Raw genomic sequence first — 16643 nt, forward strand, 5'->3', positions numbered from 1 at the left:
AGTAAGCTCTTAAAATAAATCCAATTTTAAAAAGTTAACATACAAATATGTTTGATCACAACATTTACAAAACGCCCACTCCCATCTTAACATGAATTGTGCATGAGTATGGGAAAGTCCTGCGTACCGACACTTCCTCGAGTTCCTTATATGGGCAGATTTAACTTGCATCTCCAACTTATAAACGTTACGTTTAGATGCATATACTTTCACTCGATTTATTTTTCGCTCGCAAGTTGATATAGGATTGCTAATAACAGGGGTGTCAAAGTTCATCTTTTAAGCTGATTTCCTCTCTTTTTTGCCACACAACTTTAAAATTAAAATTATTGCCTTTTTCTCTGATCAATACAAAAAAGGATTTTTTTTATATATTATGTGATATGGATACTCCTATTTCGCACTGGTTTCCTCTTATTCTCTTTTTTAAATTTCATTGGCATCCCTGTAATAAATACTTTAAATAAATTTCGAACAAAGCGTTCAAATTAACTTTCAAATTCACTAGAAATCACACTTAAGTGTCCAGTCTAACAATTTTTACCGCACTTCACCCAACCACTTCCATGCCCTTAAACTGCATAATTTGTCATTGGTCACCCGGGGTATATACTACGCCATGGCATCTTGCGTCTATATTTTGTCGTCAACTAAATCTAATATAAAGCGTACATTTCAGAGCACCAACTTCTAGAGCATACATTCCAGAACACCAATGTCTTAGCACAAACTTACAACTAAAGTTTACCGTTCATTTCAGAGCACCAACTATAATAATTTTTATATATCATTAATTTAGTATCAACTTCTAAGCATACACTACTCTTGGTCAGCTATTGTCATCGGTGTCGTTTGTCGTCAAAAAATGATTTTTAAGCACTTTCATTGCCACGTGTTAACCCCTATCTGCATAAAACTTACCTTGAAAATGTGTCTGCGATATCTAGATCAAGTTCGCATGAGGGTCAGGTCAAGTCAATGCGTAAGTCACAATTTCAAAATACTAAAATAATCACTCACTGTAGTAGAACTGTTAAATCTAAATTTGTTGGTTATTTTCAAAATATCTGCTCCGATATTTTTGGCATAGGTTGACGACACACATTATTGTCGCAGGTTTTCACAAAAGTTGTGAGGTTAAAACAATGAATCAAGATAAGTGCGATTATGAGTGATGTCAAAAAGTATGCCACTATATATACTATATAGATATATTGATATATTGGTCATCGTTTCGAAACAATACCCTGGATACAACATTTGCACATTACCCTGCCAATTTTCTGGAACATGGTCAAAGCGTTCGTGTGAGTTCGGTGTCAAATTTTAATACCAAGCTCCACCTATTGGTTACCGTTTTGATATGATAATTGTACCATATTTGATTTCTATTTTTGGTAATTCGGTAGTGCTCATCAAAATGATAGACAGGGCTCTTACTGTGCAAAAAGTAGCCCGAGGATAAATTACAGCGATATTTTAATATACGCACGCAACTTGTTGCATTGTAACCTTGAAAATGGAAACAAACCAATCACCTAACCACCGTGATTAAAACTATTCATAGCTAGCGCTTAGTAAATTTACCTTAGCGATCTTCACATTGTCAACAGTACAGCAATTGTTTTAGTCCTCCGGAAAATACTTGGATATGTCATAATGCTTCTTGAAAAGAAAACATCGCTAAAACTTCACTTAGACAGCGTTAACAATACTGTCATTCACACCGAGATAGCTGTGTTCATATTATATTTGGGCTTAAGAATGGTCGCTCTCACAACATCTGGCGTCAAGTGCGGTGTTGTGACAGTAAAAAGATCGCTCTGGACCTCGTCCACAGTGACGTTCTTTCAGAAGTATGTGCTGTCTTGAAAATAGAAAATCGTTTAAACCAGCGTTAGTGGCGTTGACAGTGTTGCACACACCGTAACTGTCGATGGACAGTTTCAAACTAACCGAGACCGATGCTTTCAATATTTGGATTTAGAATATGTTGCCGACCGACTTCTCTTTCAGAATGTATTTTATTCGAAAAATATTGTGGATGGACCAGAAAATACATACAATGATGTCAAAACAAACCACAAGAATAAAGTTTCAACAATTTATTGAGATATTGACATGCTGCAGTGCTTATGCATTTTTCTTTAACATAAACATTATAGTTTCATGCTGCAAGGTATCTCTTAACAACAATGTACTCCAGTGTTCAGATGTACAAAGTTTTAAAATCGATTAGCTCCCTTAGGAAAGCACTATTGAAATTAATATGATAACATAGTTAAACATACCATACAATACAGAATGTTGACTTAACAACAATATGTGACAATAGTAGCACAAAGGTGTGATCTTAAATTTAATTCAATATTCAATATTGAAAGATACAAACAAACACACATTTATATAAGTTCAATAGACACACAATTCATCACGCACCCACTCCCTGTTTTTTTTTTAAAGATGAATTTTAAGTATGGTAAATACAAGTGCTACCACATGCAAAATCTTATATGCCCTATAGGTTAAAAAAAGGAAAAGCACATATGATCACAAAATACAATTTAAAGCAAAACACACACTCTCATTATTTTTTTTATGAAATTTTACTATTTTCTTGCATCTCCTTAACATGGTAGTTTTCTTCATATGACGGCTCTCACCCTCATAACGCTGCAAAAGCATATCTAAATAACTATGCGAACATACGAATATGCATATTAGTCATGAGCGAGACGCCAAAACTTAAAACTGTTGGAAGTGCCAAAACACAGGACATAAATTTAAAAAAAAACTAAGACCATATAAAACATTATCTGCGGATTTATTTTGGTAAAAAATAAATAAATCTTGCTTGAACTATTTTCTATACTTAGCTTAATCGTGAAGATATACAATTAGCGGAGATGGATTAGACAGCTCGATCCAGTGAATATCTGGGTCAAACATTATTTAACGTGTTTAGCGTATTTATTTGTCTCTGAGACGGAACGCGTGAATGGATATGTTTATGCATCAAATAAAAGATTTTATAAACGAAATACATAAAAACATACAATTTATTGGCGTTATTTAAAACTAAGCGTTTTTTTTTTGAGAGTTTGAATTCAACAGGCATAGATTAAGTAGTATATTTACATGTTTGGCATGGCAACAAACAATTTATACACATATATAAAAGATAACAAACAAATCTTAACAATACTAGAAATTTGCATCACTGCTTGCATGCTTTAGGAAATCAAATCATTTGACTAATAATGAAAGGAGTGTTAACAAGTATCACTTTTAACATAAAGCACTATTCTTGAAAACGTTGAAAGACATTCATTAACCGGTCTGCTCATAGTTTTAACTTATTTGACTGACCGCAAAATCATACATAACAACTTAATTTTATCTATATCTTAACACAAGTTAAAATCATTCGAAGAATTAACATTCCACACAAACAAGCAATACAGTTCAATAATTAATCAAGCACATACATAAGAATCGTACAACATAACAAATTTAGATTAAACAACATTACTCGTACCTGAAAAGTACAACGGTTGTTGCCCCTTGTTCATCAACATGAAATTCTGACATTGACAAAGTTTGATAAAACAATAACAGCACTTATCACAGACATGGACGATCGCCAAACTAATCACTGGTGTTACAAGAAGTAACTTAAGCCCTTGCAGTGAGTTGGACGAACAGACCTGTGTTTAAACGATGCACACTTCCGGAACATGTTGTTCAGCACATGGTAAAAGGGGGATAATTCATGTGAACAATAACTCAATTACTGTTCCACTAACCGCTTTACTCCACTGCATTATTTGCCTGTAGTATATGATATGTTACAGCCGTGCTAATAAAATGTATACAACTATAACTGACTGTGTATATGTTTGCGTTTATACATGCATTTACTCTAGTTTTGTAATGTATATAGCTGCATCCGCATCCTCCCATGTAAAACTTGTAAGAAACATCTGCCGACATTCAACAAGCCGCCATTAACACAGTCGTGTGCATCGAATATACACAGGCTATAAATGAATGAAATCCAGCTCCCCGTGAGGATGCCACGGCGTTCAAGTAAAACACTTACACTCATTGATGATGATTAACAATAGTAATACCTGTACCTACAAATGACATTTATTGCAATGCCACATCTATAACATTTACATTTTAAATCTCTAAAAATAACAGTGATAATTATGCATGTGGGTAAATCATTGATATTTATCATGTTTTGGGTGAATGTATTTTTAGTTCGACCGCTTACCAAATAAATTCATTAATGCACTATATTTTTCAATGAAAAAGTGTTTCAACTAAAAACATTCAACAATGATACACTGTGTTTCACGAATTTGCATGTAAATCATGTGCCTATAATTTAATGCTACATGGACAATGCTTTCTGTGTCCATAAAACAAGCAAAAACTTAATAATACTTTCCTATAGTCAATTTATTATTCGTCCTACCCCAATTTTATCCCTATAATTCAACCTAATGTTTGCAATCATTTCCAACCTCGAGAGGTTTTATACTCAATGTACATAAATACTCGAATCGTAAAGACAGTTGTGGTTTGTATAGAGCTCCCATTCACAAAATCCTGCACAGCCGATATAACAACATTTGTTATTTACGAGACCAATTTAACTGAAGCGTTCAGGTAGAGCGCGATAAAGCAGTATGCAACTGTATGCTATTACATTTACATTACATTGCAATACTAACCTACGCTTTAAGCGCAAGATACAAGCGATATGGCTTTCTTGTTCGGAGATGAATTATTTATACAATGAAGGATATCGTGTGTAAATCTATACTCGTTTCACATATGTCAGATCACTATACATAAATGTATGTACATGAACCAAAAACCTATACATATACACTGTACAGCAGTCACTTCACTTCTCCCTTTAAGCAACAATAAACTAATCAACGCATACTGATTTAGATCACTATTACCGGTCTCTAGTGTATGCACACCGAATGTTTAAAATACATTATTTATTGCCTTTCCTTAACCTCTTCTCCTAAAACTACAATTCCATGTAACAGTGAGTCTTTGTAGGGTGTTCGTTATTTACAATATTTCCAGAAACTATCGCGTACTACTATGACTTTGTAATAGACTGAGTATAAAAGCTAAAAATACAACACCATATACAAAATTGTTTTTTTAAAGGAGTGGCACTATCACATTTGTGTTTATATAAAAACAGCTTTGTGCCTGTAATAAATATTTCAGATAATGTGTAAAATCTGGTGATGAAGTACCTTTCGTATTAATAATGTTAACAAATTGCATTTTAAAAACATCATAGTGTGATATAATTGTCGCTTAATAGTTTACATTAACATAACCAGACAGAAACACTTAAATGCATCAGGGACTCTATCTTACAAAAAGCCCCTGAATACATATGCTCAGCAACAAAACACATCGAGCAGTTCAGTAATAACACAGATACACGAGCATGGTAAAGTAAACACCACTTTATGCTTAACCAAACCCGCTACTTGAAACTGGTTTGTTATGTACATTTTCTCTTATCTTTAATGTGTATCAGTCTGCTTGAAAGATTTATCTACTCAGTCTACTTACGTTAATAAAATATAATGCTTCAAGGTTTCTGTTCAGTGACAATGAACATGTAACATATTTTTTGCTAAAACATGGTATTAATAAGTAACTAAACTTGCATTCAGATTATGTACCTAATCACATAAAATTATACTAGAAATACGATTTATGGGTCGACAGTGCGTAACAATCAGATTTGAAAGCCCTTACATTTAAATCATACAAATCAATTAAAAAGTATAGTAAAATAAAATATTTAAAAGAAACTGTAAGCCTTCAGCTAATATCACGTTTTGTAGTTTTTCATATTATCTATTTACACAAAGACAATAGCAAAACATGTTAACTGTTTGCACAAAACAACTAAGACTGTTATATTAGCTCCATAGTTTGTTGAGAATATTTTAATAATTACAGACTTATGTACGTGCAATATAAAACATTCACTGTGTAAGAGAATAAGTACTGCTCCTGTACATTGCATTATAAAGTTAAAAGGATGTCATGTACAAAAAAATGAGAAAGATTGCTAGCATAGCATGCTCACTCTCACTAACAGTAAACCATTTTAAAAGCGACTCGTTTACTTTTAATAGGACAATATATCAAATAAACATAATTTTATGAGAAATGTCAAGAAAATGCTTGTTTGACTAACGATGATAAAAAAATCATCAGAAGTTCATTAAATCAATTATTCGTGATTTTTTAAAGAAAATGTAACAAAAATGCTCCTTTTAACGAAATAGTGAAAATTGAATCATTTAGGGTAAAATGCCAGTTGACGTAAATAAAATAAAAATCAATAAAAGTCGTAGCTAACATAAAATCTGTGAGCGAGTCATTTCATGCATGTCCACACACAAACATTACTTGAAGCACATGTGCGTTAAAAATAAAAAAAAAAAACTTCACATTGCTTGATACTATAAGATCTACACCAGTAAACACATTTACAGCAATTGCAAAATTAACACCAAATGTAGTGATTTCATGTTTTTGGTAGGCACAAAAAATTAAACAACAATATTATACTTCAAAAATTAATAACAGGTATGCAAATGATTATAATATGTACATGAAGCATTTGTTGAACATATTATTAGTAACATCTAACAATCCTAACGTTGCCTTCGTATGCACATAAACACATCAGGAACGTTGTAATTATGACAAGTATGCAGGAGAAGTAAGTCTCTCATGCACGCTGAATCACCCTTGTTTCATACATGTAGACATCGTCTCTTGCCAAGTTGTCCAACAATCAACGCGCATAGCAATGTCATCTTGAATATGTACATATGAGCCTTCCACCGCTGTACTTACAATTTGGTAAAACAACGATTAAATTTAGCACTTAATAATGCTTAAAGATCATCTGGACATCTTGCAAGTCACATTCAGTAAAATACTTATAGGGCAATGTTGTTATATACCATAGTCTGGTGAATTAGGATAACTGGACAAGGAACTTTCACATGACTGACCTGTCGAGGTGCTCCCTGTTACGGGTGGTATTCCAAGTTTTGTTCGAAGAAGTTCATTTTGCTGCTTAAAATAATTCCTCTCTCGTGTGACAACAGCAACGTGACGTTGCAGTGATGAGATTTGGTCAAGTAAGGAGTTGTTTGTACGTTCTAGTTGAGATTTGTGGTGCATGCGTTTAGATCTGCAGTTTTGGGCGTACCCTCTGTTTTTAAGGGTACGTCGTTTTTGTTTCAATCGTTGAATCTCATCCTTAGTTAATCCTTGCAAACGTTTATTGAGCTCTCGAACAGGAAGTGCGACAAGATTGTCATCATCAAGCTCACACGAGGACATGTCAAAACTACTACAGGTGCTGTCTTTCCTCATTCGCTTCCGGGGACTAGGCATTGGGATCATAGGAGAGGATGGTTCGTCTTCATCTATGTCAGAATTTTCATCCAAATAATGTTGGGTGTGCTTCTGCTGTGGTGGTGGATTGAGAGGGCTTTCAGGAGGGGTGGGAATTTCTTCCTTTATCATATCCATTAGCGGCTCCACTGGGTCAACTTCCTCACATTTAAGAGAATTTTGGGACTGTTGAGATTGCAAAGATGCTTGCCGAGACAACGCCTTAGCCCCAGATACAAGAAATTTCTGGAAACTTTGAACGAACTCTGGACTCGACGATATAAGACAATCGACAGCTTCGTCTGGCGTTATTTCGGAATTACCATTTGGAAACGACATGCTTTGAGATAACCAGGACAGATCTTCCATGAATTTCGGGAACCCCGCGTTTGGGGATGCGGCAGAAGCTTCACTTCCAGCCGGCGACAAAGGCACACTTCGAGAATCTGGGCTTATTGGCGTGGTCCGCCCCGAGCCGAGGGGTGTCAGAGGCTGCAAAGGCAAAACTGGCCGAATATCCGTCTTTCCGCAGCATGCATCTGTAAATTTACTATCCGATTCTTTCTTTATCACAGGTTTCGTTGGCACCTCAAAATGCACAAGGTCAAATTCACTAATAAAGTCGTCTGCTAAATGCTGGTTGGCCTCCATGTTAAATGATCAGCTGGAAGTTTGCCGGGTCTAACTAGGTCACGATATCCGGTTAAATAAATACGATAAATCCTTGCTTATGAATGTCCTTTAAACCACGATCCTTCCAAAAAGCGATAGTTCAAAGTTTCTTCCTGACCTATGCCAGACGTATGAGATGAAAACAGTTCATTTAAATGAGAATAAAATCGTCGGTGGTCCAAGGGCGCAACCACCATACGACTTCACTGAATGGCAGACAGGCAACAACAGGCATATCGGGAAAACCCGTTGTACTTATATTACTACTGACGTCAATGACCTGAATATACAACCTGTAGCGCTCGCTAGCCAATCGCTATCGAGATATCGGATTATGCGAGCTATAATTAAATATTACGGCCGGCGGAGTAGAAACGAGGCATAGCATGAAACGTCTTTAAATAACCTGGTCGATATTGAACATCAATGGGCCTTTAAACGCATGCGCTATTTAAATAATTAGTATAAAGAAGGCAGCGATGCTTTTTTAAATTCCTTCTATATAAAAACTAACGACATTATTTCTATGTACAGTATTTAAAATATAACGTCGTATTTACATGGACTTGTAAAACAACAAATGTCACCTATTTCTAATCATATGCTATTTTATTTATAAATGTTTCCGCTCGTTGTGCAATCTAAAATGAAAATGATAGATTTGGGCCTTATTTCCGCCGATTGTTATGACTGTTTGCTTCGATGTGAATCACTTTTATGACTTTCCGGCCTTTTTTGTTATATATTCTGTGTTCATGATTGGCACACTAATAATAAATACGTCATTGTAAAAAAATGTTTAAAAGCTGAATATATAAATCAGGTGAATATTATATTTTTATTTATTTATAAGTACTATTTGGTGTTATTGTTTGTGCTTAGGGGCGATGACAGTCTTGTTCATATCATTACTGCCAATGAACTTAATGTCTTATTATCATTATATTTGAATTTCCGTAGGATCGGTATTCGGGAAAGGTATATTATCTCTAGACAGTGATATAATAACATCCATGTCGCGCTTCCACAGATAGAACGTTTTGTCAACTTTCAACAAAATTCATGGAAACCATTTATATAAGAGTGCTGACAAAAAATAAGATCGCAGATTTTTATATTTTTAAGTTAAAAAATTGATGTTTTATGCATTTTTATTAAACCATTAATAACGGTTTAAGCCACAAAGCATTAATTTTCGAACGGAAATATGAAAATTTGCCATCTGATCTTTTGTCAGCAATCTCTTATCATTGGTTTGCAGATATTTACGCATTAATTTGCTCTTTCAAAGACAAACGAACAGTTGTAAAAACGGTATATCTATGTCTGTGAGAGTGCAGCTTTTTAAAACACAAACTTTCTGTCACATAGGTATAGTATTAAAAACATGTTCCGTATCGGCTTCCGTAGTTTCAAAATCGACGCCGAAAACCTAATATTATTAATTTCTTGATAAATGGCCAAGTTGGGGATTTATTTCAATATTTATCCATTCTTTTGTGAAATTTAAAGAGTTCCCATGAAAAACGATACATAGAAGCACGGACCTAGGTCCATGATAGAAGTTGATAAAAATACGCATTTTTTCACCAAGCATTCAATATGATGCATCGTACAAGCAAAATGTGTAAAATACGAAACAAATAATCTACTTACATGACAACAGTCGTCCATCCCTATGGCATTTTTCGCATGAAACGTATGACCTTGTTGTTTGTTTACATGGTTCCGGAAGTTTAGATATGGCGCGTGCAAACATTTTGTGTACGCATATTGTGTACCATCCAAGTCATACTCATTAAATCGCTAATCGTAATCACCAAATTCAAATGCTAAATTGAATTTTTTTTCCACAGTCCAAGGAAGTGCAACTTTTTGCTGGATGTATATTTATCTTTGATGTTTCCCAGATTATACTTTAATTCAATCTTGCAATGTGTTCAAGTTGATATATGCTACGCTGACTGGCCTACATGTAATTGGTGTTGGTGGTGGTGTTAGTAGTTTATACTCCGGGTCCCGGCGTGAGCACATTGAAGGGTCCCAGAGTGACAGTTCAACCACCGCACACCTAACCTGAGCAGACAATCAGGCGGTTAACCAGTACATGGTGCCTTCACCTCTGCAAGGAACTGACAACTTCTGTACGTGCCAGGGGCAGTTAGTGGTACAGTGGGAATGGTCCTAGAAAGGATTTCGTAACCAATCACAACAGAAGTGACCTGGTCCGCCCGGGAATCGAACTCGGGTTGTCCGATTCACAGTCCAACGCTCTACCGATTGATTTAACTGGGCGGACAACGGCCTAATTAATGTTGATTAGGCGAGTAAATATCAAGGTCCCCCTGCCACTTCCATTGGCTGCATTATGGCTTTACCCCGCTGTGACGTCATCACGAATCAAATTGTGTTTAAAATGCCATAATGCCATAAGTGACATAATTACTGGCTGCATTATGGCTTGACGCCATCACAACTTAAATTGTGTTTAAATTCCATACGTGACATGAGATAGAAGTGACAGCAATTCGCTGTCGATTCCTGGCACTGGAAGACTTGAAGAAACAGAGTGAGATATAAGACATCCGGATGCCCTAGCTCCTACGAAGAGACCTCTTGGTTCTTGAACGTGCTCGGTGTAAAGCACCGATACAATTAAGATATAACTTTCCTGGGTTAAACCAGTACTGAGTACACCACTTTTCCAAGCACTACCTTTAAATGCCAAACACCAGGCAGGGGAGCAACTTGTACCAACTTTTATTGTCTTTTGATATGAGGCCGCCAGGGATCGAACCAACGACCTTCTGCTCCGTGGATGCCTTTACCACTAGGCCATGGAGACGGTCATTCTAATTGCATTCATACTAAGATTCTAAATACCTCCAAACTTTCAAAAACCAAAAACAGTGTTTGTGATTGGTCAAATGTTGACATCAATAAATGAAATGCTGTCCTTGATTCTACTGCTATTCAAACTATGTTAATTAGTAGTGGAAGTGTTTTTTGTCTGTGTTGCATTTCAATTAATTGCTTCGATGAAAATGTTTATGTTCATTGTGTGTATTTTGGTTTAAATATGCTATATTTAATAGGTATGTTAGTACCTCAACACATATTAAAATAAACGGTTTTTGAATGTCCCCAAAGAAATTATCCAAAAATGGTTCATCTGATTGACCAATATTGTAAAAGGCTAAGACAATTTTTGAAAAGGTTTCTTTGTTTAACATAGATCTACAGCTTCTAATTTTCACTTGTCTTGTACCTCAAGAATTTTTTTTCCCAATTTGACCACAAGCACTAATTCAGCGTAACGAAGCCAACAGCAGATTATACATTTTTCACCTTTTGAACGATATCATCAACAAGAGCCCTTTCAAGAGAATGCCATCGCATAGTCGAAAAGGGGTATAAGTAAAAAAATTATTATTACCTAAGTTAGTAATGGCCTAGCTGTACATGTGCACTTTGTCTCTGGCAACAAGCAAATGTACAAAGTTTTATTTAAATATCATGAACATTCAGTTAGGTTAAAAGATTTTGCACATCGCCGTATAGTAGGTCAAATGGGTGATTACAGAATGATGATAATTATCACTTTATATACGTATTTCAGAACACGGGATTGCCATGTGTGCCCGAATAAACATTAAAAACAATATTTCTATAAAAGTACAAAGGAACCAACCACTTATTAGTATAAAATTATTGTAAAGTTTAGTCTGAAACAGAAAGTTAAATAACATGGCACTCACTGGTCCACTTTTTGTGTTGTTTTCAGCTTTGGGTGGGATCTCACCTCCAGTAGAGAACCACAGGATTAATGCTAGACTGGTCTTCTACAAAGTGGCCGAGACACTTCTATATATATGTGTAATAATATTATGTTTATTGAGTAAAAAAAAATGTGTACCAAAGCAATAAAGTCATGGGTTGTTATTACTATCACTATTATTTATTTAATTATTTGATTGATTGATGGATTGATTGATTGATTGATTTTATTTATTTATTTATTTATTTATTTATTTATTTATTTATTTATTTATTTATTTATTTATTTATTTATTTATTTATTTATTTATTTATTTATTTTCATTTTTTTATTATTATTGTTATTATTTTTATTATTATTTAATATTATTATTATTATTATTATAAATGTACTCATCATTCTGATTTGTTTATATAATTATATAAATAAATGCATCACACATGTACATGTTTATCAAGTACATGCTTTCTTATTCAAGGGCAAAGTTGTCAAGGGTATAGGGAAATTTGCATGTATAGTTTTATTGAATAAGCAAGCATTTGAAGCTAAGATGATGAACTGATTAGATCACTTGATAAATTGTCAAATTTCCATAAAATCTTGATTGGAAATATGATTTTTTTTGTAAGGGGTGTGTTAAATTACGTAAATATATGCTACGTCGGAAGGCAACATTTTGCTTAAAATGAACACTTAAATCAAAGATAACTTTTCTTTTACACCACCATTTTAAATTAAACAAATGGCAGTCTATGCTGTTTAAAGAGCCCCCGATTTGTTTTATAACTAACATTTGATAAAGTCATTAGTTTTATCAAACACTTCGACAAACCTGTTTCCAAAATCATGTTTTGACAGTGCTCCATCAGACGGCTGTATTGTAAAAAGGTTTGTCGAAGTGTTTAAAGAGATTAAACTCGCAATCAAACTCTGTTAAAAGACTGAAGGCAGGGCTCCGTAAGCGGCGTAGAATGCGCTTTGTTTCATTTAAAATTGTGAAGAAATTGTGTGAAGTTATCTTTGTTTTAAGTCTTTTTTTCAAATCAAAATATTGCCTTCTGTTGTAGCATTTATGACGCAATTTATCACATGGTATACACACACCGGTGTCTAAAGGCCGTGCTAACTAAATTAAGCCCCCAGTATACTCAAGTTCCAGTGAACTTTTGTTTCACTGAACGTTCCTAGGCAGTAATCTCATCATTTAACTGTAAAGCAATCAGGGTATGGTTTGTTTCTGGTGTTTGTATTTGTGTATGTGGTGTAAGTTTGTTTCTGGTGTTTGTATTTGTGTATGTGGTGTAAGTTTGTTTTTGGTGTTTGTATTTGTGTATGTGGTGTAAGTTTGTTTCTGGTGTTTGTATTTGTGTATGTGGTGTAAGTTTGTTTTTGATGTTTGTATTTGTGTATGTGGTGTAAGTTTGTTTTTGGTGTTTGTATTTGTGTATGTGGTGTAAGTTTGTTTTTGGTGTTTGTATTTGTGTATGTGGTTAGTTTGTTTTTGGTGTTTGTATTTGTGTATGTGGTGTAAGTTTGTTTCTGATGTTTGTATTTGTGAATGTGGTGTAAGTTTGTTTTTGGTGTTTGTATTTGTGAATGTGGTGTAAGTTTGTTTTTGGTGTTTGTATTTGTGAATGTGGTGTAAGTTTGTTTTTGGTGTTTGTGTATGTGGTGTAAGTTTGTTTTTGGTGTTTGTATTTGTGAATGTGGTGTAAGTTTGTTTTTGGTGTTTGTATTTGTGTTTGTGATGTTAATATGTTTGTGTCTATAGTCAGGCGTGAAAATCACACAGGTGCTGTAATTTTTTTAGAGAAACAATGAAATAACCACACAGCCAAAAGGACTTATTCAAACTGTTCTGAATATCTAACATTTATTAAATACCTTCAAATCATCACATGATAATGTAAATCTACCAATCACGCTTCAGCATTTGCTGAATAGCTAAAGCAAAGGCTTTTGGAAATCGTGGACTTCAAAGACAATATTTGAACATATATTAAAGATTGCTGAAATGTTCTAGCTGTAAATATCTTAGTTTTAACACTCCTGATGATTTGACACACTTTTTTTTGTATTAAAAAAAATATGCATTTAACAAAGCATAAGCCAGTCCCTTTAAGCCAGGTTTTAAAAAGAGCAGGGGTGCTGCAGAAGACGGACAGGGTGCCACTATCCACGTGCTATGTCAATATAGGAGAAAAAAATAATGAAATACACCCATAATGAATCATTTCGACTACAAATTGTAAAAAAAATCTTGAATGAGTAACCCTAAATCCACATGCAAACAGTTTATGCAATATACTTTCGATGCAGAGGGAGGGGCGCATGTCAAAAGGTTGCGCCCCTACGTTACGCCCCCTCTAACGTCAATTTCTGGATCTGCCTCTGGGTACTATAAACGGAGAATAAGGCATGTTGAATTGGGCAAAATATCATTTGAACATTATTATATTGGACAGAAAATGTTAGGAATTGTGTTGAATTAATAAAACCTTAGTGTCCAACTGCCAAATATGTCAAGTTTGTATGTATTTATAATCACATTGTTCCTTTATTAAAACAAAATGAATATTTGATTTTCTTAAACATTTAATTCTATGATTCCTGAAGAGCACATGCTGGCCTGTATGAGGGCAGAGGGGCTACTAAATGAAAAGGACACGGTGCAGCACCCTGCTGAAGTTTAAGTATCATTAGATCTCACAGTTGGCGAGTCATGAAGAGGTATCAACGACACATGTCCCCAGTACATTTGGCGGAGATCTGGCTGAGCCGGTTGGCATTGTAGCCGGAGCGGAATCATACATTAAGAGGGCATATCTTTTCAAAACATGTCATGCAGTTACTATGTCATGCAGTTACTAAGTGTTCAATATATAACAAGCAAATTTGTTGAATTGATATCCCCCACCTGATTAGGCAAGATTCATGATTTGGAAATGAAAAAAGGTGGAATACTCCTATATTAACATGTAATATGGCTGCAGAGAAATGGACCAAGAAAACATTCTGATTAAGTTTTATAAATATTTGACCATGTATAATGCCTCTAGTATGTTCCAAAGATTTTTCTAAGATTTGACCTACTGACCTAGTTTTTGACCCCATGTGACCCACTTTTATAATAGGTCGAGATATGATCAAGGGGAACATTCTGACCAATTTTGAACATTTTCTGATCAATGCCTACCAAGATATGGTAACGGACGGACGAAAGGACGGAATGACGGACGGACAACGCCAAAACAATATCCCCCTCCCGAAATCTTTGATTCGGCGGGGGATAATAATATAATGAAAACTACAGGGACAAGCCCAGTAGCCAAACAATATATGATTCCGCTGTTTAATGTCTTATATATTATGCCTATACTCACAGGCTTTAGTGAAATTTAACAAAAAATAGTTTTTTTATTAGGAATGAAATAGAAAAAAACACAACAATATAGTGTAAAACCAGCTGTGGCCTCATGAGAACTTAAAGGTTTTATATAAAATTAAATCTTTTTATATTCGAAATAACTTTTATTCACTTGTGAGCTTGGTCTACAAATTCTGTTTATTAAATGTTAAGACAAATGGTTTCATAAATAATCACTGGAAATAGCTAGGAAAATAATCCATGCACCATTCTCAGTTCGGTCTTATTTTCCATTATTACTTTGACAATAATTGGCCTATAAATTTAAAGCTGCGCTCTCACTGCTTTACAGTTTTGACATTTGTTTTAATATTTGTCTCAGAATCAGCTGATTTTGGCATCACTGCCTTCAATTCAGTCAAACAAGATGAATCAAGTCTCAAATGCTTGGAAGACTGCCGAATAATTCATTTCTCCTAAAGCGTTTGTAACACTTTAAGTCCACTTTATGTCCTAAAAGATCATTTTCAAAGGTAAATATGAAAATCTGTGATCTGATCTTTTGTCAGCAGTCTTGTATCACTCTAGTCATTCGCTCATCTAATGGCTGGGCTCATTCCAAAACAATAAATGAATTTATTTTGTAAAAACGGTCAATCTGAGAGAGTGAAGCTTTAGGAAAAACATCTGACTATGTGATGAGGACTCATGAGGCAATAAAATATGGATATAAATAAACTATTAAAAGAAAATTTACTACCATGGCATCTTTTTATACATGTGATAAATAACTAATAAAACAGAAATAGCAGACTAAAAAAAACTTGGTATACAATGTAAACATTTAATAGTATTATTTTATTTCATATGCCATAACTGCTTATTTCATGATAAATTAATGTTTCAAAACATTGCCCGAAACCAGAAGTAATTACAAGGACAGTGTGCTTTACTAAACGCTACTTTGTCTGAGAAAAGAATGCTTTTAATGATGTAATATAATTATGCCTGTCAAAAACTATTAAAACAATGAAATAAAAGTTAATCATAAAAACACAGGCCATTATTTTTATGTAGGTAAATATGGAGTTATGTAATCTTTTTGTGTGATGGCCCTAAACAAATGTGTGGAGTATTTAGTCCATTAAATGAACAGTTTTTAAGATCCAAGTTAAACAAGAAGTTGCCCTTAAACTTTAACCAAACTTTCTAAGTCGATCAACAGCCATAATTTGTATTTAGGATAATATGGAGTTATGTATCCTAATTGTGTGATGGCCGCGAACATTTGTGTGAAATATGAAGTCCATTGAATGAACGATATTTGACAGCCGAGTTAAAATATTCTAA

General features: G+C 34.4%; 1 protein-coding gene across 1 annotated transcript; it reads right to left on the minus strand.

Annotated features, from left to right (window-relative positions):
* Positions 1-2090: 2090 nt before the first annotated feature.
* On the minus strand, positions 2091-8383 carry LOC128244932 (transcription factor MafB-like). The gene has a single exon (XM_052963088.1). It carries the CDS (start codon positions 8125-8127, stop codon positions 7030-7032), a length of 1098 nt encoding a protein of 365 aa, XP_052819048.1. The 5' UTR covers positions 8128-8383; the 3' UTR covers positions 2091-7029.
* Positions 8384-16643: the final 8260 nt, after the last annotated feature.

The sequence above is a fragment of the Mya arenaria genome, chromosome 8, assembly GCF_026914265.1.
Source record: "Mya arenaria isolate MELC-2E11 chromosome 8, ASM2691426v1".
Classification (NCBI taxonomy): Eukaryota; Metazoa; Mollusca; class Bivalvia; order Myida; family Myidae; genus Mya; species Mya arenaria.